This window comes from Pseudorasbora parva, chromosome 23 (genome assembly GCF_024679245.1).
Source record: "Pseudorasbora parva isolate DD20220531a chromosome 23, ASM2467924v1, whole genome shotgun sequence".
In the NCBI taxonomy this organism is placed as follows: domain Eukaryota; kingdom Metazoa; phylum Chordata; class Actinopteri; order Cypriniformes; family Gobionidae; genus Pseudorasbora; species Pseudorasbora parva.
The window spans coordinates 20,231,725-20,259,491 of record NC_090194.1 but is presented as its reverse complement, the minus strand read 5'-3'; the positions used below and the strand labels follow the sequence as shown (position 1 = coordinate 20,259,491).

Here is a 27,767-nt window from a genome sequence, read left to right as displayed (position 1 = left end):
ACTGATAGGTAACATGTATGTAAAATGTTACTTACAGTTAACATGTCTAAAGGAAACCATCAAAATAAAGTGTTACCATATTTATTATAATTGAGGGAGCTATTATTTATTCTTTCACTAATAGGCTATAAAAAAAGAGCATAATGCTATTTTTTTTTTTTTAAGTACACATTAACATAGAATATCTCATTCAGTATTTTACAAGTCAATCGACAGCTGGGATGTGTTCAGCCCAGGGGCCCTTTTGCCCTGGCTGCCCCCAAGTAGTGGGACAAGACGGAACCCTTTCTTTCAAGGTAAATTAGCAAATGTTTCCATTTATCTCCTTTATCAATATACTGAATGATGCACCGTTATCATCCTGTGCCTGTTGTTTTTAATAGGGGCATTAAAATGATTAGCAGTAGTGCAGCGCAGCGCGATTCTCAATATACATTTAGGAAACTTCATACGACTGCTAGCAAGAAGTGATGCTTTGCAGACACTTTATTACACAAATAACATTGTTACTGAAAATAGTTTTCTTGCAATAAAACCTCATTATCACAACAAATATCAGACATCTCACATTAGCTTTGAAAATGTAGTAAATACAGCTTTAAATATGTAGTATCTTTTTTTCTTATTCTTTTATCAATGCAAAAAAATAACTGAACTCAAATCACAGGTGACAGTAGCAGCTCTTAAATATGTGGCACATTTGTAGTAATATATAGGTGCTGCAGAAGGCGAAATACATAAAAGGCACAAACATACAGAAAATGTTATGACACAAAATGCCTGGATCAATTATATATTAATTGCACTGTTATCAGATTGATAAATTATTGGAAGAGTTTGACTAGCTGTTCATCATTAAAACTAAATAAATAATCTATCTTTACCCTCCTGTTAAAAATAATAATCAAATGTCTTTATACTCAAAATGACCAGTGCTTGGTATCTCCACATGGTCCCTTAAAATCATAAATTAAAGTGGCAGTCGTAGGTCTCAAAGAGAACATTTTCACACAAAAGATAAAATGTTTCAGCAGCTGATACAAACAATTACAGGGATGCTTAAAGTACATCCTGACAGCTCTAGCAGAAGGACTGGCAAGCGACACTCATTAGGACGAGGACACGGGGGGCGGCGGAGCGGAGTATTCTTCGTTCTCAGAGTCGGTACCATCCTCGTCGTCCTTCTCCAGGTCGCTTCCTTCGGTGCTGAGCCTGTCAAAGCCGTGCCGAGTGTAGCCTTTGTGGGAGGCGAAGAAATTCCCTAAGTTCAGGCTTCCTGCAGCTTTGCCTGTGGATGAGAAAGAGGTTTACACAAAACCCCTGCAGCACCTAAACACAAAAACTACTGTAGAACACACACAAAATATACTGTAGAATACACACAAACTATACTGGAGAACACACACAAACTATACTGGAGAACACACACAAACTATACTGGAGAATACACACAAACTATACTGGAGAACACACACAAACTATACTGGAGAACACACACAAACTATACTGGAGAATACACACAAACTATACTGGAGAATACACACAAACTATACTGGAGAATACACACAAACTATACTGGAGAACACACACAAACTATACTGGAGAACACACACAAACTATACTGGAGAACACACACAAACTATACTGGAGAACACACACAAACTATACTGGAGAATACACACAAACTATACTGGAGAATACACACAAACTATACTGGAGAATACACACAAACTATACTGGAGAACACACACAAACTATACTGGAGAACACACACAAACTATACTGGAGAACACACACAAACTATACTGGAGAATACACACAAACTATACTGGAGAATACACACAAACTATACTGGAGAACACACACAAACTATACTGGAGAACACACACAAACTATACTGGAGAACACACACAAACTATACTGGAGAACACACACAAACTATACTGGAGAACACACACAAACTATACTGGAGAACACACACAAACTATACTGGAGAACACACACAAACTATACTGGAGAACACACACAAACTATACTGGAGAACACACACAAACTATACCGGAGAACACACACAAACTATACCGGAGAACACACACAAACTATACCGGAGAACACACACAAACTATACCGGAGAACACACAAACTATACCGGAGAACACACAAACTATACTGGAGAACACACACAAACTATACTGGAGAACACACACAAACTATACCGGAGAACACACACAAACTATACCGGAGAACACACACAAACTATACCGGAGAACACACACAAACTATACCGGAGAACACACACAAACTATACCGGAGAACACACACAAACTATACCGGAGAACACACACAAACTATACCGGAGAACACACACAAACTATACTGGAGAACACACACAAACTATACTGGAGAACACACACAAACTATACTGGAGAACACACACAAACTATACTGGAGAACACACACAAACTATACTGGAGAATACACACAAACTATACTGGAGAATACACACAAACTATACTGGAGAACACACACAAACTATACTGGAGAACACACACAAACTATACTGGAGAACACACACAAACTATACTGGAGAATACACACAAACTATACTGGAGAATACACACAAACTATACTGGAGAACACACACAAACTATACTGGAGAATACACACAAACTATACTGGAGAATACACACAAACTATACTGGAGAACACACACAAACTATACTGGAGAACACACACAAACTATACTGGAGAACACACACAAACTATACTGGAGAATACACACAAACTATACTGGAGAATACACACAAACTATACTGGAGAACACACACAAACTATACTGGAGAATAAGAACTACATTAACTACCGGATGCACAAGAACAACATTGGTTCTTATGTGTCAAGCATGTTTAAACTTCCATTTCAGAGACACACAATCTTTAGATTGAACTATCCCTTTAATAATTCTGTAAAGTTATCACAAATCCGCTTTTTGTTTTGTCATTATGTGGTATGGAGTGTAGATGGCAAGAAGGATTTTAGCATAAGGCTGCAATATAACAAAAATGAAAGGGTCTGAATATTTTCTGACTTTCACAAACTATAATTCTTCGAATCGTGGCAGTACAAATATGATTGTAAAAGTAGACCGAAGACACGCACACACACAATTTATAATCAAAGCCTTAATCAATATTTATCCTCCTTTATTATTAATAATAATAAAAAAAATCCAGTTATGATATTACCTAATTCATAGAACCACTGATTGTTTCTTGTTTTCTTAAGTGTGTATTCGGTCTCTGAGGAGTGACTGAGGGTCTGGCCTAGAGACTGATAGCAACATGTCGTTGTGTGTTTGGATTTTGGAGGCATCGCACACACTCCTAACATGCCAGGAGGACAGAAACAGCGTTTACTTACTTAGCCTGGCTTCAGATATGAAATATGTATTTGTCTTCCATTTAATATATTTTATTCATTTTATATTTCCTTTTACTGAAACACTAAAGAACTATGGTGAATACTGTCTGTACCTCTTACTGAGAGAAAGCACGTTATCAGTATGTTTTGGGCAACTTTTTGGTCAGAACTCAAGCTTAATCAGCTCCAGCCTTGGAGAGACCTTGTGTATCTGTGTATGTGCACAAAATTCTGTGTTACAGATCAGTGTTGAAGGTGTAAAACAGGCATCTTAGGGAGAGAGATAGTATGTTGTTCTGGATAAGCTCCAGATCTGGAAGGTCACTATGTGCCTAATTCTGGGTTGAAAGCGTCAACAAGTGATCTATGGACACGTGCATCTGATTAACTGACAAAGTGTGGAAATTTACCATGACTATTTATTCCACGGACAACTGTTAGTGGTATTATAAAAAAGTGGAAGCAATTGGGAACAACAGAAACTTAACCACAAAGTGGTTAGTCGCCAACTTTCTGCCAATAGCTACAGACCTCCAAACTTCATGTGGCCTTCAGATTAGCTCAAGAACAGTGCATAGAGAGCTTTATGGAATGGGTTTTCATGGCAGAGCAGCTGCAGCCAAGCCTTATATCACCAAATGCTATGGAAAGTGTTAGATGCAGTGGTGTAAAGCCCCGCCACTGAACTCTAGAGCAGTAGAGACGTGTTCTCTGGAGTGATGACTCACACTCCTCTGTCTGGAAATCCGTGGTGTGGGGTTGTTTTTCAGGGGTTGAACTTTCACTAGTTCTAGTGAAAGAAACTCTTAATGCAGCATACCAAGACATTTTGGACAATCTCATGCTCCCAACTTTGTGGAAACAGTTTTGGGATGGCCCCTTTCTGCTCCAAAACATCTGTGCGTCAGTGCGCAAAGCTAAGTCCATAAAGACATAAATGAGCAAGTTTGGTGTGAAGGAACTTGACTGGCCTGCACAAGAGTCCTGACCTCAACCTGACAGAGGGCCCAAACATTTCTGCTTAACCATTGGTTCTCTTTTCTGAGAATCTATAAAAAATAATACCTTACCTCTGATTTTACCCAAGATTCCACCTGTTGATCCTGATGGCTCCAACTTCACTTGACAATCTTCTTAAAAGTAGAAATCGATCAAAAACAATCCAACATGCAACAAGACCGCATTAACAAGGCTGTCATAAACAAATTCCACAATTACCACTGTACATCCTGCCCTTTTTCCAGCGGATAAAGACACCGATGGCGATAACAACTGCCAATGGGATTAGCAGTAGAGTGGTGATGACAGCAGGTGATATGCCCTGAGCGCTCTGATTGGCCACGGTCTGGGGTTTCTTCTCTTTCTCCTTCTCTTCAGGAGCTGCCAGCGGCTGCTGGTGCTGTTTCTGTGGCGGTTCCTCGATCTTCTGCACAGCGGCCACCGGAACCTGGGCTGGAAACTTTGGTAATGACTTCAGCTTAGCCTGCACAAAGGCTTCTGTTTCTAAAACAAAGATAAGAAACCATGAAATATTGATTACGGATTTGATGGAATGCTAAATTGTTATAAAAACAGGTGAAATATGAATGAAATATGTGTTTATAACAAGTTTTTAATGACATTCTAAGGTCCTTATTTCAAGAGCAGCAATAAAGCCATCACAAAGAGCATAGTGTGCCTTCAACCATAAATTATAGGGCAAGTACACTGAACTTCATAACCCTTTTTTTTGCATTATTTTATTTGTCAAAAGGCAAATTTAGGGCACACACACAAGATGCTGTCATGTTACATTTATTACTTTTGTCTGTATCAAACAATGTGATGTTTATAACCATTTATATAAGAATAAATTTTTTATTCCATAAAGTCAAGGTAAAAGGTAAAATGTTTCTTGGGTCAGTCTGGGCCAATAAAGCTTGCTGTCATAAAAATTAAGACAATCCAAGCCGGGTTTAGACTACTCGATATATGCCCGATTTTAGCATGGTGCATTTGACATAGGCTGTTGTGGGGATTCGTAAAAAACAATGGGTGTCGGGACACAAGAAATCTTTTTTTTTTTTTTTTTAATCTTAGTGTGTCGTGTGAGCGACAACCGACGCTGTGTCTGTGTGTGTGTGTGTGTGTGTGTGTGTGTGTGTGTGTGTGTGTGTGTGAGAGTGAGAGAGAGAGTGAGTGAGTGAGTGAGTGAGTGAGTGAGTGAGTGAGAGAGAGAGAGAGAGAGAGAGAGAGAGAGAGAGAGAGAGAGAGAGAGAGAGAGAGAGAGAGAGAGAGAGAGAGAGAGAGAGAGAGAGAGAGAGAGAGAGAGAGAGAGAGAGAGAGAGAGAGAGAGAGAGAGAGAGAGAGAGAGAGAGAGAGATATGGTATTGGTGGTAGTGTCGACGTATCTCGGAAAATAAAATGCATTTGGGGGGTAAAATGTGTGTTATTTTGGCAAGATTGCCTGCTAAAATTTGCATTCCTGGGTCTATATATCAAACTGCTCCATTGGGTTGTGATTATAGGGCGTTTCAACTGAACCAGAAAAGACATCAATTGGATAGACTTACAACCAATCAGAGCAACGGAGCGACGCATTACGTTGTCAAATGTCAACAGAGCTCAGCTGCACTGTGTTGCTAAGTCCACGTTTTTTTTTCCTGCGGGTTGTTTTTCATGTTTGCGGGTTGAAGCGACTATGATTGGGGCGGCAGTGGCTCAGTGGTTCTCAGGTAGGTTGTCTACAAACCGAAAGGTTGGTGGTTCAATCCCCGGTTCCACCTGACCAAGTGTCGAAGTGTCCATGAGCAAGATACCTAACCCCAGCTGCTCCCGACGAGCTGGATGGCGCCTTACATGGCTGACATCGCCGTCGGTGTATGAATGGGTGAATGTGAGGCAAAATGTAAAGCGCTTTGGATGGCCATAGGGTCTGTTAAAAGCGCTATATAAATGCAGTCCATTTACCATTTACCATTATGTAATATATAGACCTATGAGTCCGAATTTTAACAAGCAACCTTGCCAAAATAACACACATTTTACCCCCCAAACACCCTTTTTGTCCAGAGAACTCCCCCGAGAAGCTATCGTTTAGGGCTAGTAGTTGGCGTGTTTTGTTGTAAAAACTTGGCAACCCTGTCTGCAAGCACCCCGGAATATAAACAATCTTTGCCGGTGTTGCAAAAAAAGAATTCAAGGCATTTATTCAAGGCAAGAATTCATAGCACTTACTAACATGATCATCATTTTAGAGAAATAGTGAAGGTGAATGCGTATACGAACAAGCTCTCCAGATTTGAACAAATACAATCCAAGCGCCTTTGGACATGGACGTGCAAAATTACGTTACTGTTGATCATCTGTCCATCATCGTCTAAAGCCCGCCCTGATAATTTCATTAGTCCGAACAGTTTCTGTTCGGGCATGATCACTCCTCTATGGATCGAGGCCAGACCGAACCGCCCGAGCTCAAATGTTGTGGGCGGGGCTGAGTTCAGCTGGCATCCAGGCTAATATATCATATAATTGAGGTCGCTTCAAACCACGGACATGGAAAACAACCCGCGGGAAAAAAACGCAGACTAGGCAACACAGTGCAGATGAGCTCTGTTGACATTTGACAACTAACATCACTAGCATCACTACGTTGCTCTGATTGGTTGTAGGTCTATCCAATTGATGTCTTTCCAGGTTCGGTTTAAACACACCCCATAATTACAGCCAAGTGGAGCAGTATCAGACTCATATTCTGACTAGAATTGAGAATGACCACGTCAGAATAGTGTTATTACGCAATAGAGGAAAGTTTCGTGAAGCAATATGAAAGGTTAGAATGTTTTGTTTTGAAGTGTCTGTTTTTGTAATAAAGTCACCTAAATATACATATATTTAACTAAAATGCCACTAAAAAAAACAACTTAAGAGTATCCAAGATTGTATTGACAAATTATTTATTTCAAACCAAATGTAAAAAAAAAGCACAAACATTAGAATAAGAAAATATATGAAAAAAATGTAAGTAAAACCAATAGCAATAAGGAGAAATGAACAGGAGTTGTGTGTGAAAATCTTTGTGTGTGTGCATGTTTTCGGGTTCACCGCTTCATATCTTGATTTTTTTTCTGCATTTGCCAAATTCTATACACATGGTGTCTGTTGCAATCACACCTTTGTGTGTGGGTGTGTGAAAGTTCGTTTCACAATGCAATTGTTATTTTTTGATTTTGTGACACTCATTTTTTTTAAACTTATGCTGTATTTAAATGATTTTATTGAAAAATTTAAAAATTCATTCATGTTCAATGTTGGGTCGGTTTGGAGTGGACCCCAAAAACCCTGAGTGTGACTTTTTTTTTTTTTTTTTTTTTCATACCTTCAAAACAACCTAATTAAGCCCAGGTTATGATGTGTGTTTAGACAGATGTAACAAAAGTCACAAAAACCAAATGGACCCCAAAGATGGTTAAATGCTGTTGAACAGAGGCAGAGACGCTTCAGCAACTTGGTGAGTACTGGAATTAGCATTTGGCTAGTACAACCATTGTTTGTTTAGACTAATTTCCAGAAGTCAGTCACTAGTTCCGCTTTCTCGATTACATCACACGTAATTTAAGACCGCAAGCGATGATTGGTCAGGAAAGAACGCGTTTCTTTGCATTCATGTCACAAGAAGCATGTATTAGTCAAAAATCGCATAATCATACACATTACCTTCAATTTCTTGGACCTCGATTCCACCTTTTTTAACGGAACGATGTTCTGCTTCTGAAATGTGGAGAAACAAAAAACCTTCAAGCTTATTTTTCCAGACAAAAAGCATTTTGGACACTGATGAACAGTGACAGAAGCACGATAGAATAAGCAACTTTTTCTTCAGATTACCAAACACATGATGATTGCCAAAATAATTGATGATTGCCGGTGAGTAAAACTGTTTCAAATGTCTCTGCTATTGGCTACCGTCGCATGAGTAAACATCAATAAACGACACGATCGCGTGCTTCGTCATTCAAATGCGCTAACGGTTACTCCATTGCTGTTCTATGTATAACGTTACACTAGTCTGACGTGCAAAACCGTTTTGCTTGCTACTGCTAAGGTTTAGTAGCTTACAATAGTCCATAAACCGAATCGTGTCCTCATAAACTGCGAGTAAACAAGCGCAAATGTTGACAGGCCACTAAATACAGTACATACCACAGAGACGGGTGTCCTGCTGTTGCTGTTTCTCCTGTTCAATTTATTTCAGCCTCCGAATGATTCTGGATCATATATCTATTAGCTGGGATAGCCATGGGTTTCTCCACGCTTGAGGACGTCACCGCTTTGTTCGCGATAGTCATTTAGCTCCGCCCACACGATACGCCTCCAGGTGCTCGTTTTTTTCCGGAAAGACTTGGTACAGCCTATATTTCTTTTATAAATATAATAAAACTAAAGACTTTTCGGAGCTATGAAGGTAGAGTACTACTCTATAGGTACTCAAGATTGACATGAGATGTTTCACCCCCCCTTTTAAAAAAAAAAGATGGTACCATTAGTTTAGGGTCCAATTCTCATTTCTCACTATTAAATAGTTGCTTATTAGCATGCATATTATTGGCTGTTTATTACTACTAATAAATCACATATGCCTTATTCTGCATGACCATATTCTATATCCCTTAATCCTGCCCAATACCTAAACTTAACAACTACATTACTAACTATTAATAAGCAGTAATTAGGAGTTTGAGGCAAAAGTAATGGTTAATAGTTATTTAGCTATTTATGTGACCAACAATATGTGCATTCTGTGCAGTGTGTGTATATGTGTGGTGAATGTTGCTCCTGGTAAAGTCTGTGGAGGCAAATTTCACCTACTGAGGACAATAAAGAATAAATCTGCAATCTGATCTAATAGTGAGAATTGTGACCAAACATTTTTCATGTTCATACTTTTATTTTAAATGTTACACACAAGTATGTTGACATATTAGTATATTATAACTTACTTGCAGATTGAACAAACTTCATTACAGAATCTGATGCTGCGTCTCCAACAAAGACACTCCCATCTGCTGTAACAACAATATCATGTGGTATTTTAAATTCCTGCAGGGGAAAAAAACAGACAGGAAAGACTTTAGATATCGGAATAAAATATAAGAATGGGTAATGAGTCGTCAGCATGATATTTTGTGTTGCTGCAATATGGAATATTGCTAATATTGCTTGTATTTTTCCTCATTTGGCAAATCTGTACGACCACAAGCATCTATTAAATTAATAAATGTGAATGTAAGATGTAAAGAGCTGGGAAAACTTGCTTATTGGCAAGAAAATAAACCCTAAAGAAAGATGTGATCATCTTCACATCATTATCACTCAAGACAAGCTTTAAGGTGCAGTAAGCTATTTCTGAGTAATGCTGTTGATATTTAAAAATCACCAAAAGATTATGTGCTGTTAACAACTAGCATACAACTCTCAAGATATCATCATGAGCGCCCCTTCTTGCATGTTTTGGGAGAATGTTGTGTTGTGCTCAGAAGGATATTGTAAATATTTATGAATCAGCACCTGTATATCTGGACTGAAGGAATCCAGGATTTCCTTGGTTGAATAACTGATAACAAACCCTTGAAGAGGAGCAGCCTGTCCATATGGACGCTCTCCATTCACCGCGTAGATGAGACCGCCTGAAACAACACAGTAACACCATTACATTATTAGGCTTGAGATGCTCAGGAGGGCTTGAGCTTTAAAAAAAATATTACATGACATGAATTTATGAAGTCATTATATCAAAGTTTGTTAATTCTTTATTTACTCATACCAAAACCAATGACTCTTTCTTCTGCTGAACACAAAAGGAAAAATATAGCAGCAAGCAGCAGCTACAGGTGAAGCATGATAGTAGCAGATCAGTTACAAGTACATTTAAATCGGAAATGGCATCTCTGGTGATAATCCATTAAAATCCCAATATAGAATTATGACATAATACAACTGCTAATAACTGCGATAACCTGTATTATCACCAAAATAATAGGAAATTGTAAGGGATTGTGAAAATTCCACATATAGGGCAAGATTTACTAAACGGAAAATTGGCATGAACGCATTTCCATAAAAGCGCAGATGGGAGTGGAAAGTTCTGCGCGGAAGATGCAAATTAAAGAACAAAGATACAGCCAGAATATCTCCATAATGACCATCAAGAGAGGCGCAAATTAGCATCTGGTTTAAGACATGCTTTTTTGGGGTGGTAAATAATGGCGCAAATACAAATAAATTCACTAATGCAACCTTGTGTGATTCATTTAAATATTAAATAAAAGCTATTGCCAAAATGTGTGTTATTTTGGCAAGGTTGCCTGCTAAAATTCCCATTCGATGTCATAGATCACAAAATTGAGGTCGCTTCAACCCGCGGAAAAAACGCAGACTTTGCAACACAGTGCAGTTGAGTTCTGTTGACATTTGACAACTAACGTTATGAGTCGCTCCGTTGCTATGATTGGTTGTAGGTCTATCCAATTGATGTCTTTCCTCGTTCGGTTGAAACACGGCCCAATAAGGCTATCTGGGCCCCATCCAGCAGCCCACAATCATGGTGGTGGATCCAGTCAAAGGACGAGTGATCAGAGCTTCAGGCAGATATATGTAAGTCTATGAGATTCTGTTATTGCTCTGTGTCTACAGTTCAGGCAAGCGGCGCAAAGCAATTTGACAGACTAGAATTCTCCTGTTTATAATCGATGAAGCTAAAGTGGAGTTAGACTTATACTGTTTTAGTGAGTTGACTCGTGACAGTAGTAAAACTATTTGTTTTGTCAGTTTTATCATTTATGTTGAGGTTACATTGTATTTTCAATGTCTTTATTTTACATTTTGAATGCTTTTGTAGTTTAATCTTTTAATATTTACTTTGTGTGAAATTGTATTCCTATTTTTGGTTTTTATGCTTGTGAAGAACTTTGAGATGCATATCATGTATGAAAAGTGCTATACAAATAAACATTTATAATTATTAATATATTCAATTCAGCATCAGCCAAGGAATCAATGGAAAATATGTTTGGAGACCACAGTTCAAAAGTTAAAGGCAAAAATATAAATGCAACTTTGACAGTTTGGTAGCACGATAGTTTGACATTTTATATTTAAATGACAACGTAATGATAGAATAAATCAAAAACAGACGTATGCTCTCTTCATGCATACCTTGGATAGGCGAGTATGCGATGGCAAACACTTCTCCTCCAAACATGTCTTTTTTAATCTCCTTCACAAACTCGCCAGTATCTGCCATGAAGCACTGAATCCGTCCATTGTCACGATCAGCCACACACAGCTCCCGTTTATCCGGCAGGAAGGCCAGGCTGTGCGGGATCCAGAACGGGACACGGCGCTTTCTGTCCGAGGAGCCTTTCAGCAAAAATTGATTGTTAATAAAATCTTTAATTTATGCAAACTGCATTGTGAAATATCACCCATGTTTTGGATGTACTGCCTCATTATAAGGCTGTATCATACTTTGCAGCAATATCAAATTATTAATTGCAAAATTTTTGTACTGCTGTAATATCATGTCTGACGAAAAATGTAATAAGAAATAGATTGTACATTTACCTGCTCCCCAGTGTGAGATATATTTGCCCTCTGGTGAGAATTTGAGGATCCTGGAATTGCAATAGCCATCTGAGACATAGACGTTTCCAGTCACAGGGTCCACGGCCACATCTGTAGGTTGGCAGAAATGATTCTTGTCACTTCCTGGTTCAAAAGCTTCTCCCAAGACCAGAAGCTGCTGATCTGTACCGCTACTGCTCAGCTTGAATACCTATATATGGAGAAAGAATACTTCTATCACATCAACTTTATTACAGTTGTAGAAGTCAAATACTGCATTTTGCTTGACTATGATGATGTGTTAATTATTACAAGGATGCACGATATATAGGCTAGCATATCGGTATCAGCTGTTATGTTTATTTTTATTGTTATCATTATTAACCCGATAAGTACATTTAATTTGGCATATATATTTTAAAGCCAAAAGATTGTTTCCGTCAGCTGAGACACAGTCTGATAAGACTGGTTGCCATGACGATTTTGAATTGCAGGAAATATGACTGGAATCCCTTCAAAAAGGAAAATACAATTAAGTGCAATGCAAGTCTATCATATAGGCTATATAAAATTGTTATGAGAAGAAATGTTGTCACTTCTTTGTGTGCCCGTGTTTCAGTGCATTGTTGTGGAAAAAACGTCCACGGATTTATGCTGCCTTCACGTGCTATCGGAAGTTTCCTACTTCCCACTTCAGAAGTCGTGATTACAAGCTTGTTGTGTTCAGGTGCATTGTTGTCGGAAAATATGGAGGACGCCAGGTTCATACTTTTGGCAAACATAGCAGCACAACATGAAAGCATATTGTTTATAATCACATTCACAATAAAGGCATAATGTAGACAATAAAGGCTGCTTAAAGACTAAAATGGCAATAGTTTTCAACCATACATGATCCTATTGTGTAGCTACTTTTACCACACTATCTAGATAGTCAGCTTGCTCACTATTATGGAATGATGGCCAACTAGATGCGATTTTTGATGTGTTTAAAATACACAATATGCTTCAAATGATTATTAATTTATGTAAAAATGTATTACTTTAACGACAAGACAAGACAATTAAATTGTTGTGGGGAAAAAACTAATAAAACACCTGCCACAGCAGAAATTCGTCTCCCATCTGCCATTTTTAACAGTATGCCACGCCCATCTCGGGAACTTGGGTATCAAAATTATTTCTGAACTTCCCAGTGGTAAACACGACATCAGAGGGCGTTCATGTGCAATTTTTACCTCGAAAGCTCGTATAATTACGATACGATAATTCCGATAGCACGTGAAGGCAGCATTACACAATGACTAGCACGGTCTAGTTCACTTGTGCTTTCACAACCTTTTGTGCCATTGTAAGTTGTAATATTAAGTTTATTTTGTGTGTATATATATAGTGGTGGCCAAAATTATTAGAACAATTTGTATATTTAAGAGGTTTCAAATTGTTGTGGTGATACGAATGAAATATGTACAAAGTCATGATTATAGTCTAGAAACCATAAAATAGAGCCATCATAAGGAGATTTAGGTCATTTTCGTTATAAAAAAACAAGCTAGGCTTATTTCATTGTCAATACCACATAATGTTCCTTCACAGAAGAAGCTAAATTACTTGTGTAATCATTGTGTGGTGTGATCGTGGTCCCTAATTATTACATATTATTTATCACACAAATACATTTCCTTTGCCATTCTGAGCAACCTTTTTATGTCCACTGACATATCTGCCTTTTTTATGGACCTCTAGTTAAGTTTGAGACAGAATTTTAACAATACAGCTGAATAATACACTGTGAGAACAGATTGGAGCAGGCGTGATGCTAAAACCTGAAAATCGAATTCCCAGTGGTTGCCTCGAGATTTTCCAGTGAGGTTTTATAATAGGCTTTTCTATTTATGTGTAAAACAATGCTTGAGGTAAACTCGCTAAGTTATGTTTACCAAAGGCTTTATTTCAGTAATATATATAAAAAAGAAAATAAAGTATTATAAAACCCTATAGTAAAATCTTAAAGGAACCAGCCAAAACTTTTATTGTGTAGATACCAACACCAAGCTGACTGACGCTGAAAGAGAGCTCACAGTAATGCTGGTAATACACAAACCTTTACTTTTGTATAGTGCCAGTACACAATCCTAGTAAACTAAGAGCTTCCCAAACTTGAATATGACTTAGCTAAATCACCAACCCAATTAAACCTATATTCTCTTTCCCCCGTTGCCATTTGTATATTAAGATATCTAGTAGTGGGGGTTTCTTATGTTTAACTGAGTGTCTTTACCTGATGAAGTGCTACATCGGTCACCCAGTAATTATCGTCCTTGTCAGTAGTTATTCCATGAGGCAAATAGAAACTGTTCAAACAAACATCTCATTATTAACAACACAATGAATCAAAGACAGAAAAAAATAGCTGTACAGTGTCTACACTGCATAAGAAAACTTAAACACTCTCATTATAATCAATCTCTCAAATGCCTAACTCCACTTCATTGATTATAAACCGGAGAATTCTAGTCTGTCAAATTGCTTTGCGCCGCTTGCCTGAACTGTAGACACAGAGCAATAACAGAATCTCATAGACTTACATATTTCTGCCTGAAGCTCTGATCACTCGTCCTTTGACTGGATCCACCACCATGATTGTGGGCTGCTGGATGGGGCCCAAATCCTTCTGCTGGTAGATGCCATTCATATTAAAGGAGCTGCAGGAGAAAATGACTTGATTATACTATTGCAATTTATTGTTTATCAGCAGTATTTGCACCTTTAGAGAAATAGTTCACCCAAAAATAAAAACCTGTCATGATTTCTTCGTGATGTCCAATGTTTTTCACAAACCTAAAGTAACTTCTTTCTACTTTGGATCAAAAGAAACGGAAATAATCTCTGCTCTTTTCATAAAATCACAATAAATGCGGACGGGTGCTGTATAGCTCCAAAATTTGTAAAAATATGGCTGTCGAATGACATCAGCCCTGCTGAAATATAGCACACAAATCATATGAACCACTTAAATGTTACTTGCGTGTTACAATTGGTACTCAAACTGGAAAATAGAAAATTGGACATTCGGGTGAAAATTTCCCTCTCAGAAAGGACAAAGCAATGAGATTAAATCTTAAGGTTGAGTAAATGATGAAAGATTTTTTTTTTTCTGGATGAATTACTATAATCATAATTCAGTGTGCACAAATTGTAAGGGATAGTTCATCCAAAAATGAACATTCAGTCATCATATGCACCCTAATGTCATTCCAACCACCGTCAGAAGATCCTTATGGAATTATTTTACAATCTCTTCAGAAACATTTTGAAGCTTTAATATTTTGTTTGCATGGATTTTCAATGGCTGGACAAAAAAATATATATATTACTTTGTGTTCTGAAGATGAACAAACTTCTTAAGGATTTTAAAGCACATGAGGGTGAGTAAATGATGACAGATTTTTGGTTGAACTCTCTTTAAGCAACACAATGCAAAAGTAGCATTTCCTTTAAAAGTCCCATGTCATTAATTTTTTTTTCAACATGAATATATGTTCCCCTAGCCTGAATATTATCCCCAAGTGGCTAGAAATTTGGATCGGTGTAAACCGAGTTCTGGCTGTCTTTCTCTGCCTTCGAGAGAATGAGAGCTCAGAAGAGCTGATTTTGAATTCTCCTGTAATGACGTCATACCAGGAAAGGTTTCTTCCCCTTCCTCTGCTTTGCCCGCCCAGAGAATTAGTAGAGAATGGATTCAGTTTATCAGTCGCGATGTCAGCAGCACAGGCTTTACCATATGGATTCGACAGCACAGCCACAAACAGTGAGTAACAGTGTTCATTAATACCTGATCTGGGATCAGTGATGTGTAGATAATCATTCAAGTTCACACAGACTTTCTTTCTAAATTGTTTAATATTGTCAGTCTGGCCATCTTGATTTATCAGTGAATCAAGCCAGTGACTAAAACAATCAACTTCACGTTGTTTCTGTTAGTAGCATGAAACCAATCTGCTATTTAAATGATTAAACTACAGAGAGCAATCAAAGAACACTCTTTATGATGTTCGGATCTGTCAATCACGTATATCTGCAGTCCACTTGTCCAAACTGCTGTTCAGCTGCTCAACAGAAGCTCTTACTGTATTCATGTCGATGTCGTGTTTGTTGTTAGTTGTGGTGAAAGCATTTTGTGAGAGAGCTATCAGATACAAACAAAATCAATTTGTGCACGCACAGCGCTCTCAACAACTCGGTACAATAACACTTTCTAAGCAATCTTTCCCCAGCTCCGTCTCTCTCTCTGGACTGGCAGTGCTGCTGCTGCTGCTGCTCTGACTTAACCACGCCCCCTCCGGCACATAATCTCATTTCAAATGCAAAGATGTCAGCCAATCACAACAGTGGGTGTTTTCACTGAGGTCTCACAGCAGGCACACCCCTTGAAACAGAGCATTCATGCCAGAGGGCTAATATCAGTATAGAAAAAAATCATTTTATTTCTAAATGATGAATTTTCTTTTATGTAAAAACCATACTAACAATATAAGTACACATCAGGAAACATTATAAAATAATAAAAAAATCCATGCCATGGGACCTTTAAATAACCATTCATCAGAGAGAGTTACACTATGCAATAGTGTAAGAGTCAATGATGACTTCATGAGCTCAGTGTTCATTACATTTCTAGATAGAGCTTAATTCTACAACAGCACCGTTTATCACTTAATTTGCACACATTCCCTTAAAAGGTTTTGTTCCTCCAGAGCCTTAGGGTGGAGAATGTTAAAATGTATAGAGTGGCTTTATATTCCAGAACGTACTCCCTTCCCCATATGTGATCTCCTCTGTGGAAGATGATCAGGTCACCATTAGAGTTCAGAGCCAGACCAGACACCTGCCCAAGCTGCAGCTCCGCCTCAGGCCAGTCGGACACCTCCACCAGATGGGCACCTGTGCACACACACACACACACACAAAATAGAATTTTGGTTTGAATTTGAATGTGGAATGAATAAAGAAAGAAAAAAATAACATTTAAAATCCAAACTGAGTTTTCTAGTTTAAAACAACACAGACATCTATCAAAGTTCTTAATAGTTTTGAGCACCCTTGATTTACACAGCTGCAGAGTACAGAGAGAACAGGCTTGTGTCTAAAAATAAAAAGATTGTATAAAAAAAATGTCATTTATTATTGATCCACCATGTATAAATAATAACAATGGCAGACTAATGAAAACAGCCCCAGAATAAGTTTGTCATGTAAAGCGGAATAATGACCACATCAGACTGATGCATCGCTGCATCATAATCACACCGTGTTCATTCGCTGGCCAGAGGAGAACTGCTCCCCATGACTGAGCCGGGTTTCTCCCAAGGTTGTTTTCTCCATTCTGTCACCGGATGGAGTTTGGGTTCTTGCCAGTCGGCTGTGGCTTGCTTAGTTGGGGACACTTAATATTCAGCAATATTACTGATCTGACTGCACTAATGCTGTTGTATGGGAACTGAACTGAGCTGGACGATGACAAGTTTTTTTTGCAGAAATGCTTTAAAGATTATATTATATAATTTAATAATAGATGATCTTTACAATAGAGCTGAATCAAAACTGAAGTAACTTCAGCTGAACGATGCATAATTTTCCTGTTATCACTGTAAAGCTGCTTTGAAACCATCTGTATTGTATAAAGCGCTGTATAAATAAAGGTGACTTGACTTTTACACAGCTAGACGCAACATAACAGAGACATTCTTAATGTGAAACATCATAAGTCAACCTGTACTCGACTTCTGTTCTCTAGTGGGAAATGAGAAATTCATGGGGAATGTAATGCTAAAATTGGATGCTTTGAATGACATACCAGACAACAGTAAGCAAGAGGTGTGTGTTTCTCAAATAACAAACATACACTATGCACTTATACTATACACTATGTCAGCGGTCGGCAACCCTACAGAGGAATAATCCCTGGCACGTGACCATAGCTAAAGAGGTGTTTGTATTTAATTTAAATAAATAAAATCCCTAGAACTTGCATACAGATGTACATTTTAAGGTAATCATTCCTCATTATCACACAAACTAGAACTATAAATATCAAACTAAGAGATTATAACCTGTGCTAGTATACATATCTGACAAACCATTCGTGTGACCAGAGGTGCGTACTCCTGTGATTATCCCTTCGTGTGCCATAGATTGCTGACCAGTGCACTTGGTACTCAACCAAACTTTATAAGTCATTTTGTCATTCAAGATCATAGTCTGATGCCCCTTCTCCTTTGCTTGCTAAGGAAAGCTGCAAAAGGGAATGCAATTCACTTTTTGTAATTTTCAGTATGAACACACTATTCACAATATTTATACTAAAAAAAGGTTAGAACAGAGCACAATCAAGCACATTGGGATGCACTTAAGGTGTATACTGGTGCATAGAATAAAAACAGCAGCAGTGCTTTAATGTGATGTCATACTGTGTGTAAATAATGTTAAGAAAACATGTCTTCCTTTTCTAAGTTGTCCTCAAACAGGTGGACTGGGTGTAAAACGTCAAGATATCAATAACTTGCTCTCTGTTAAAATTTTAAACCTACTTCACACCCAAAGATGTCAACGATGTGTCCCCAGAAGAAATTGTACATACAAGACCTACTTAAAGTGGGTATTAAAGTACAGACTATTTAACAAAATATCAAACCAAGTGGCATTATGTCAAATAAAACAATTAAACAAAATGTTTGTTCGATTTCAAACTAAAAAACAATTTATGTATGGCCTAAAATTAAAGAGAACTGTATTTGCCTAGCATCTGTACTAAGAAATATATACTCATTTTGCATAGGCCACAATTTGGAAATGGAAGAAGCCCATTTAAACAACCAGGACTCTTGCTAGAGTTGGCTGAACAACAAAACTGACGTGAGAAGGGCCTAGTAAAGAGGTGACCAAGCAAGATCTTGATGGTCACTCTGGTTGAGCTCCAGAGATGGAACATATTTGTAGAAGGACAACCATCACTGCAAGACTCCCCTGATTTGAGCAAATAAAAAAAATAAAAATTCTCTGACTGTTCCACGCTTCATGTCTGGAGGAAACAAGCACCGCTCATCACCTCCACAATACCATCCCACCGGTGAAGCATGGTGGTGCTTTAGGAGTGTCTTTCAGTGACTGTGAACAGGTCAGGGTAGGGAAAAAAACTGAATACAGTGAAATACAGAGAGATATCCTTAATGAAAAGTCTAGTCCAGAGTGCTCAAGACCTCAGACTGGGCTGAATGTTTACCATCCAACAAGACAAAAGGACCCCAAGCAAACAGCCAAAGCAATGCCAAAGTGTCTATAGGCATAACTCCCAGCCAGAGCCTGAATTTGAACCCAATTTAACATCTCTTTAGAGACATGGCTGCTAAAAATTCATGTTCATCAACCAACCTGACAAGGCTTAAGAGGATTTGTACAGAAAAATGGCAGAAAATCTCCTAATTCAGAAGTGCAAAGTTTGTTGCATAATACCAAAAAAGACTAATTAAGACTGATTAGTTATAAAATAAAAGAGTTATTGCACAAAAAAAAAAAAAAAATTAGGACTGCAACATAAAATTGTAAAAAATATGGGCTCTGAATTAGGCTTGTGACGAGATCTTGCGATAATCAAATGCAACAATTTTTTCTCATTAAGGTGAAAAGCTGTTTCGCGATAGCATAGAGGAGTTGAATTTGTGGCTTTTACTGCATATGATAATTCATACTCATTAAGTAGAACTAAAGAGAAGTTCATAGGTAGCATTTTTTGATTTGTTTGATTTGATCTACATGTTCTTGTTTAAGAAATTACAGTAACATTTCTGTCGTAAAGAAGTGGCCAAATATTAAAGATGAAGTGAAAATTTGAATGAAATGTTGTTTGGCCAGTATTAAACAAGGCTGTAAAAATTGTAAATTGTAACAACAATCACAGGCCGTTGGACGAGAGCCTGCAGGCATTTGTTAAAATACGTAATAATGTACAGACGTTTATTGTTGTTTATAGTGTGTTACATAATGTATTTTAACAGTGTTGTTCAGTAAAACCACATTATTTGCTTGCTTTTTTTTTTTTAATGGTTATTGCCTTGTTATTATATATGGACTTTAAGTCATTTTAAATGCTATTCACATTGTTATGCATAATTTTAGGAAGAAAAAAAAAATCCAGTCATATTTCATCATTGAAGACTTTGTTCTTGTAAACCCAATATTGTGCATCGTCACACCCCTAGTCTGAAACATTTCTGAATGTATTATGAATGCTTGTGTAGGGTACTACTGACAATCTTTCAGTGAAATTCAGGGAAAACTGACCAAATATACTGATGTCTCATCTGGCTGGGGTGATTTTTTGACCAACGAGATGAAAGCAATGCATCTTGAAGTCGATTCTACAGCAATTCTCATGTTTCAGCTCGTTCATTGGAGAATTATCAATACCACATGCTATAACATTACACACTCAGCCAACAATCTGCGCATCCCATATATAAATGATAGCAGTGAGATGGGTGGAAACAGGCATCAAAAGGAAAACAAATGCATATGTGGGAGACAAACACGTCTCAGTTGACACTGTGGCCCATGGGTTGAAAGCGTACTGTCCACACAACACGTGATACATCAATGTCCTTGCTTTTTGTTGGGGTAAAAAACGAGGCCGAAACCCACCTTGTTTGTCCATTTGAGCCTCCCCTGTGGTTGGCTGTCTGGCGGGTACAGTCCTGCTCCTTGAGGGGCTGACAGTGGACTCTAACTGGTGAAACTTGTGCACTCTGTCCCTCACCAGAATTGCCTCCTCTTTTGTTTTGTAGCCTAAATGTGGCCAGCCCAGGTCTTTTTTTTGCACTATGCTATCAATCTCTGCCATCAGATGTGTCTGGGCTCGGGCTGCATCTGCAGGGTTGTACTTATGCACGTGGACAACATCCTCTCTCTCCCCCAGCAGTTTAGAAAGAAGGGAATAGAGGTCACCTGCACAGGAAGAAACAGAGGAGGAAAAGCGGAAAGACAAAAGAGGAATGGTGGTGTGAAAAGTGAGAAAGTCCAGGAGTGAAGGAAGGGAGGGTGTGCAGGTGATGTATTGGATATACTCAACGGCTGATTATACATTGTGCTATTTTTGCCTGTCCTCCACGGCTATTGCTTATCAGATTGTATGACGCCCTGCACTGAGATCTTGTGTAACAGACAGACTGTGCAATATCAACAGTCTTTTATATCAGACTGTACCACATACAGTTCATCTATTCTGATAATGATGACTAGGTGTTTGTCTTCTGATGTCCTCAATGGCATGTAAAATGAAAATGGTAAGAATGCTGTATTACAAAATGAATTATGTACATGCATGCATATCTGCACAACAGATATCCGAATAAACCATTTTATTCAAAGCCGTTTCATGCTATCATAGAGCCAAGCGCAATCACTATAATATTTCACTGTAATAGTGGTCAAATAATGAAGCTAGAGAATTTACACCTTTTTATGACAATTTGTCAAGATTAAACGTCATAATGATTGTCCATGCACAGACATTTTGAGGGTCACTGGCTCAAACTGAAAAAGAAGGCACCGTACCTTCATACTAGGGGTTACAGACTAGTCGACTTATTTGCTGCTTTGAAACAATCGTTGTACAATCGTCATTGTAAAAGCGCTATATAAATAAAGTTGACTTGACATGACACTTTAAGCTTAATGTCGACTTATCGCTGGTCATGGGCTATAGGACTTAACAGGGTAAGAAATCTTTGAAGTCCACTTTTAAGCTCTTTCCAACAGTTAAAATGACGCAAAGGCAAATTCCAAAAGTGCTCTACAAGATATGCTTGATTATACTATCTGGATGCTCAAAATTGATCCATAAATTGGTCTCATATATAAAACTTTGCGTAGATTTCATCCTAAAAGTGTACGTACGTACAAAAGCTACAATAATTCTGATTTATAAAACCATGCGTACGCCAGAACCCGTGCAAAAATCCCTTTATAAATCACAGCCAGCAGCAGATTGTGCGTACGTGCATCTCCACCCTGTCTCCTCCCTGAAATCACCATATATGGAGCTTACAACGCCTAGTTTTTCACCCATTTAGTGAATTTCTTTCACCCATTTAGTGAGCGTTCCTCATATTTTTCGCGTCCGCTTCTACCTTTCCTCTTCCACAAGTAAAAGACCAAGGGCTGACAACGGCAATGCCATTTGCAACGTTCTGAAATGCACGAATCCGTCTGTGTGGGGAAACGAAAACGACAGCTGATATCTTTATAGCTCTTCCGGTTTCCCGCTTCGAATAACGAAAACAGACTACTGCCACCAGCTAGGACGGAAAGGTATTTCCTCTAACGCAGGCGCAGAACGGACGCACTATTGGCCGTCGGATGTTGAGCGTCGGCTTGGTGTGTCAGGGCAACTTTGGACCGCTTTGGACCCAAGACGCGGCCGACGTGAGCCAACGTGAGCCGACTCAGCAGTTTGCTTTCGTCGCCACTAGTTGATCGGCGTCGGCTTGGTGTGTTCCTAGCTTAACATACACACATACAGAGAGTAGCTCGCACATCAGGTTCAGATCGCGAAAACTACGTTTTAGCATATATTTCTTTCCTTCAGCTTCATTATTAATAGGGAGTATAATTAATTCACATGCAATCACTCTCAATAATGCAGTTATATAAATGTAATCTTTACTGTGCTACTTTACTGTGACCCGTCGCATCCTCCAGGTGGATGATTGAGGAGGTCCAGATTTTGTGTGTATTGGCAACTTTATTAGTTATACCTTGCTAGTAGGGGGTTGGACCCTCTTTTTCAGCATCACGCAGTTGCTGCAGATTTGTCGGCTGCACATCCATGATGCGAATCTCGCATTCCAGCACATCCCAAAGCTGCTCTATTGGATTGAGATCTGGTGACTGTGGAGGCCAGTGAACTAATTTTAATGTTCAAGAAACCAGTTTGAGATGATTTGAGCTTTGTTGCATGGTACGCTATGCTGCTGGAAGTAGCCAGAAGATGGGTATACTGTGGTCATATAAAGGGATGGACATGGCCACAGTACTCAGTAGGCTGGTGATTACACACAATGCTCAATTTGTACTAAAGGGCCCAAAGTGTGGCAAGAAAATATCACGAAAATATGTGGCAAGAAAGTATAATATATAAACCACCAGAAGTAGGCTGAATCGTTGATAGAAAGCAGAACTGATCCATGCTTTCATGTGGTTTACGCCAATTTCAGACCCTATTATCCCGACCCTACCACCTACCATTCCAAGGCTCTATTTACCTGTCATAGTGGTGAAATGTTTCATAGAATTCCACTGGATCTTGGACTAACACAATCAAATACCAATTTTATTAAAACTACTGCTAGACATCTCTTACAGAGTAAGAAGACCCCACTTTCATGTCTTGAAAAAACTTCTCACTGATCCACAAGCTGATTCTTATGAACTACTGCCTTTTACCCATCTTGACTGTCATCCCAAGGTTCACAATAGGGTGGCCATTAAAAAAAACTCCAGATACAACAATGTAATTTACTGGCCATGCCACATAAGTGGCTGGAACAAAGCAGGACAACTCTCCACACACTCTTATACAAAACTGATACAATACTACAACATCCAATTAATACTTATTGACAGAAACAAGTATTCTAAATAACAGCTAGTCTACACAATTTCAGCTGCTAACATGTGAAAGCATACATGATAGTTGCCACTTTTCAATTATGTTTGCACTCCATGCATTCAGAACATTTCAGAAGTGGTTTGGGAAGCAAGTTACGCATAAGTAAAATGTATTCACGGTTGTAATCATAAGCTTTAGATTATGCAAATTAGCTCCATGTGAAGATGCTAATACATAGCATTTATAAATACCATGATATGCACAAGATTATGTCGACACTAGAGAACCAGGTGTTACACTAAATGGGCCTTGTAAGCCTAGCCTATTAGAAGGGGATACAATTTTTTACAATAAGGCTTCATTTTTTTTACATTAGTTAACAACATTAGTTAACATTAACTTAGAATGAACAACACTTCTACAGCATTTATTAATCTTAATTATTATTAATCCAAACATTTACTACAACGTTAAAATCAAGATCTGTTAAAATTAGTTAATGCACTGTCAACAAACTAGGTAGCTGCTGGAAAAGGTGTTAGTGAGGCCGGCAGGAAGTGCTCACCCTGTGGTCTGAGTGGGTCCTAACAAACCAGTATAGTGATGGGGACAATGTACTATAACCAGCACCATCCTTTAGATCCGACTGTTGTCTCTGTGGTCATAAAAAATCCCATGGCACTTCTCGTAAACAGTAGGGGTGTAATCCTGGTGTGTCCTGGCCAAATTCCCTCCATTGGGGCCACCAATCCTGGCCTCCTAATAATCCCCATCCATTAAATTGGCTCTATCAACCTCTCTTCCCTCTACCTCTGTGCTTTTGCATGGTAACAGAATGCTATTCAGTGTCAAATTAGATTTGTAATGGTATTCCAGCAGGTTGTGATCGTGTTTCAGGACAGCCTCTCTCAGTCTTGTTTAATTTCTGTAATCTGAAATTATTTTAAAAAAGTCTTACCCTGATCCAGAACTTCCTCTTCTCTCTTGGGCTGCTGTAGCTCCAAAGACTCCACAGCATCTGTGGAATCATAAGATAAAAAGAAATGAGAATGAAGTACATTTCATTTGCAAAATATTCTGGATTATCAAATAATAATAAAATAGTGATATAATACTATCCTACTATAATATAAGAGTTTGGTCATACTGCCTACCCACACTATTGTCTAAACTATTGCAAAAATCTTGAAATGTGCGTTTTTGGATGGTACCTTTACGAGGAGCTGCCTCATGCTTCATGGACATCATATGGTCTGGACTGACCGGGATGGGAGTATTGGCCTCAGAAGGGATGTTTTGGAACAACTCACTGCTGCCGTCATCTCTGCAGCTCATGTAAGGCACAGCATGGATGTTGTCCATGTAGTACATGATGTAGAAGTTACACATCTCATCATTGGAGGTGCCTCTGTGAGGAAGGTAACAATGGGACATGAACAAAGTACTAGCACAATACACAAATTCAGCTTTAAGTATGAAACAGAACTACAGAAGCTTTTGCTCAAATGACATACCCACAGTCCACCAACCCTCTACATACTGTAAAATGGCAAGATATTTCTCAAAAAAGCTGCTCTTGTTTTTACAACTTAATTAGATAAAGATGCACAATCCAGGATTTTCAGTTACAACTCAAAACTTGGCCTCTTCTAGACTCAGTGAGGTGTTTTGCAAATATTATTTCAAACAGTTATGCTAATAATTAGATGGCTTGCTGTAATTTGCAAGTGAGTTAAGCCATTTTCAGTGATCTCGCTAATAACATTTTAAAACAATTTTAACTCAACGGGCCCTATTTTAACGATCTGAAACGCAAGGGTCAAAGTGCGAAGCGCAAGTCACTTTGTGGGCGGGTCTCGGTCAGAGCGCCATCCAACATTCCCTTTAAAAGCAGGTGCGCAAGTTCCATTATGGATCGCTATTATTATGGCGTATTTACCAGGCGCACGCCAGGAGCGGTTTACAGCCGAGGAGACTGATGTTCTTGTAAGAGCAGTGAAAGACAGAGAAATTGTGTTGTATAGGGATGGGAGAAACCCACCCAAAATAGCATTGGTTAAACAGTTTTTTCAGTTTTTTAGTCGATTTTTTTTCCCCTGGTTCTTGACGGACAAACCTATTTGTCAGATGTCCTAATATACATATATGTCTTACCACTATTGGGCAAACAGGTCTGATCCTTAATTACTACAATTAGCCTGAATAATTTGTAAGATAGATTTATGCCTATTTTTTCACATCTTCGTGGCACACCACAATGATTTCCGTAATCTCATGTGTCAATATTTTTTTAGTGTAACAATTTATCATTTGCAAAAATAACTGTTGCATCTGTGTAGATTACATGAGCAAAGTGTATAGACTAGTTTTTTTCTGGTCAGTGGCGCAATTGTTTAATGGAATAGCAAAATAGCACTAGGGATTGTTTGCGCCAGAAAACGCCTCCTTTTTTGCGCTGAACCGCCTGGGGAGCGCAAGTTCATTCACTAGTTTAGCGACGTGCTTCTGTCGAGGGAAAAGCGCACTTTGCGCGGGTGCAAAATAGGAATAACACATGCGCCGATGTACAAAGTCAATTGCGCTGAGTGCAAGATAGGGCCCAACATGTTAAAGACAGCAGTCAATAAGGCAACAACAATATATCAATATCTAATTGTTTCGAGACAGGGGAACGTCCAGAAACGTCCAGAGTACAACAAAGTAAAGAAAATACATACAGGACTACACCACTACACGCGGCGGATCACAAGTAATGATTGAGAGGGATTATGTTTGAGTCAATACTTTTTGGGGAAAATCCTGCATGTTGCAACTTTTACGGGATACCACACCTATATATTTTTGGTTTGTTTTCAGATGCACTCATAAATACAGAAAAAGTAAACTGTTCCGGCCATTTTACATGTCAGTCAGATTGCACTTTGGTCTTAAACAACACAAACACTTGCACTGCTAGGCAAACTGTATTTTTGTATTGTTGCATTTCAAATTATCAAAACGTTTAAGTATTGACTGACACCAATGATTCTCGAGGCAAAGTTGATAGATTGAGGAGATCTTTCATAAGCTAGGAATGTGTAGATAAAACCATTTACGTACATGTTAAATGTGATAGCGGCCAATGTATTATGCAATTTTTCCCAGTCCACGGTCTCCACACATTATTTCACTTTTTTAAAATTGTATTATTTTTACACAATATATATTTTTCACCTGTTCGATTAGCTATTTCACTCAGAAATTCATCCCTATACACACGCTGACCACAACTTCTATTTAAAGACAACTTCGAGACTAAGACAATGCATTTGTGATGTTTACCACAATTAAAGCACCACCTACTGTCGGATGTACAGTACACCAAAGTTTATACTGAATCTCAGAATTACTCTATATTACTAAAAGTTTTGGAACGCCTGCCTTTACATGCACATGAACTGTAATGACATCCCATTCTTAATCTGTAGGGTTTAATATGGAGTTGGACTACCCTTTACAACTATAACAGCTTCAATTCTTCTGGGAAGGCTTCTCACAAGGTTTAGAGTGTGTTTATAGGAATTCTATGACCATTCTTCTAGATGCGCGTGCATTTGTGAGGTCAGACACTGATGTTGGACGAGATGGCCTGGCTCGCAGTATCTGCTCTAGTTTATCCCAAAGTTGTTCTATCGGGTTGAGGTCATGACTCTGTGCAGTGCAGTTGGAGCATGAAATTGTCCAAAATGTATTGGTATGCATGCAGAAGCATTAAGAGTTCCTTTCACTGGAACTAAGGGGCCATGCCCAACCCCTGAAAACAACCCCACGCCATAATTCCCCGTCAACCAAACTTTACACTTGGTGCAATGCAGTCAAGCAAGTACTGTTCTTCTTGCAACCGCCAAACCCAGACTCATCCATTGGATTGCCAGACAGAGACGCGTGATTTATCACTCCAGAGAACACGTCTCCACTGCTTTGGAGTCCAGAAACCCATTCCTACGCACTGTTCTTGAGCTAATCTGAAGGCCGCACGAAGCTCTGTGATTTTATGTGGCCTACCACTTCGTGGCTGAGCTGCTGTTGATCCCAATTGCTT

General features: G+C 38.6%; 1 protein-coding gene across 3 annotated transcripts in view; it reads right to left on the bottom strand.

The window, feature by feature from the left end:
• Window positions 1-468: 468 nt before the first annotated feature.
• Window positions 469-27,767, bottom strand: part of pam (peptidylglycine alpha-amidating monooxygenase) — a 70,018-nt gene continuing 42,719 nt past the window's right edge. For 2 of the 3 annotated variants that reach the window (XM_067434037.1, XM_067434036.1), the window contains 14 exons: window positions 24,898-25,094; window positions 24,645-24,704; window positions 20,719-21,021; window positions 16,836-16,965; window positions 14,610-14,726; window positions 14,303-14,375; window positions 12,022-12,232; window positions 11,614-11,817; window positions 9,967-10,085; window positions 9,399-9,498; window positions 8,116-8,169; window positions 4,639-4,923; window positions 4,491-4,550; window positions 469-1,288 (listed from right to left, as the gene is read on the bottom strand). In XM_067434037.1, the coding sequence (XP_067290138.1) occupies window positions 1,110-1,288; window positions 4,491-4,550; window positions 4,639-4,923; window positions 8,116-8,169; window positions 9,399-9,498; window positions 9,967-10,085; window positions 11,614-11,817; window positions 12,022-12,232; window positions 14,303-14,375; window positions 14,610-14,726; window positions 16,836-16,965; window positions 20,719-21,021; window positions 24,645-24,704; window positions 24,898-25,094 (2,092 nt within the window). In that variant the 3' untranslated portion in view covers window positions 469-1,109. The remainder of the gene's footprint in view (window positions 1,289-4,490; window positions 4,551-4,638; window positions 4,924-8,115; window positions 8,170-9,398; window positions 9,499-9,966; window positions 10,086-11,613; window positions 11,818-12,021; window positions 12,233-14,302; window positions 14,376-14,609; window positions 14,727-16,835; window positions 16,966-20,718; window positions 21,022-24,644; window positions 24,705-24,897; window positions 25,095-27,767) is intronic. The other variant, XM_067434038.1, reaches the window with a different exon arrangement.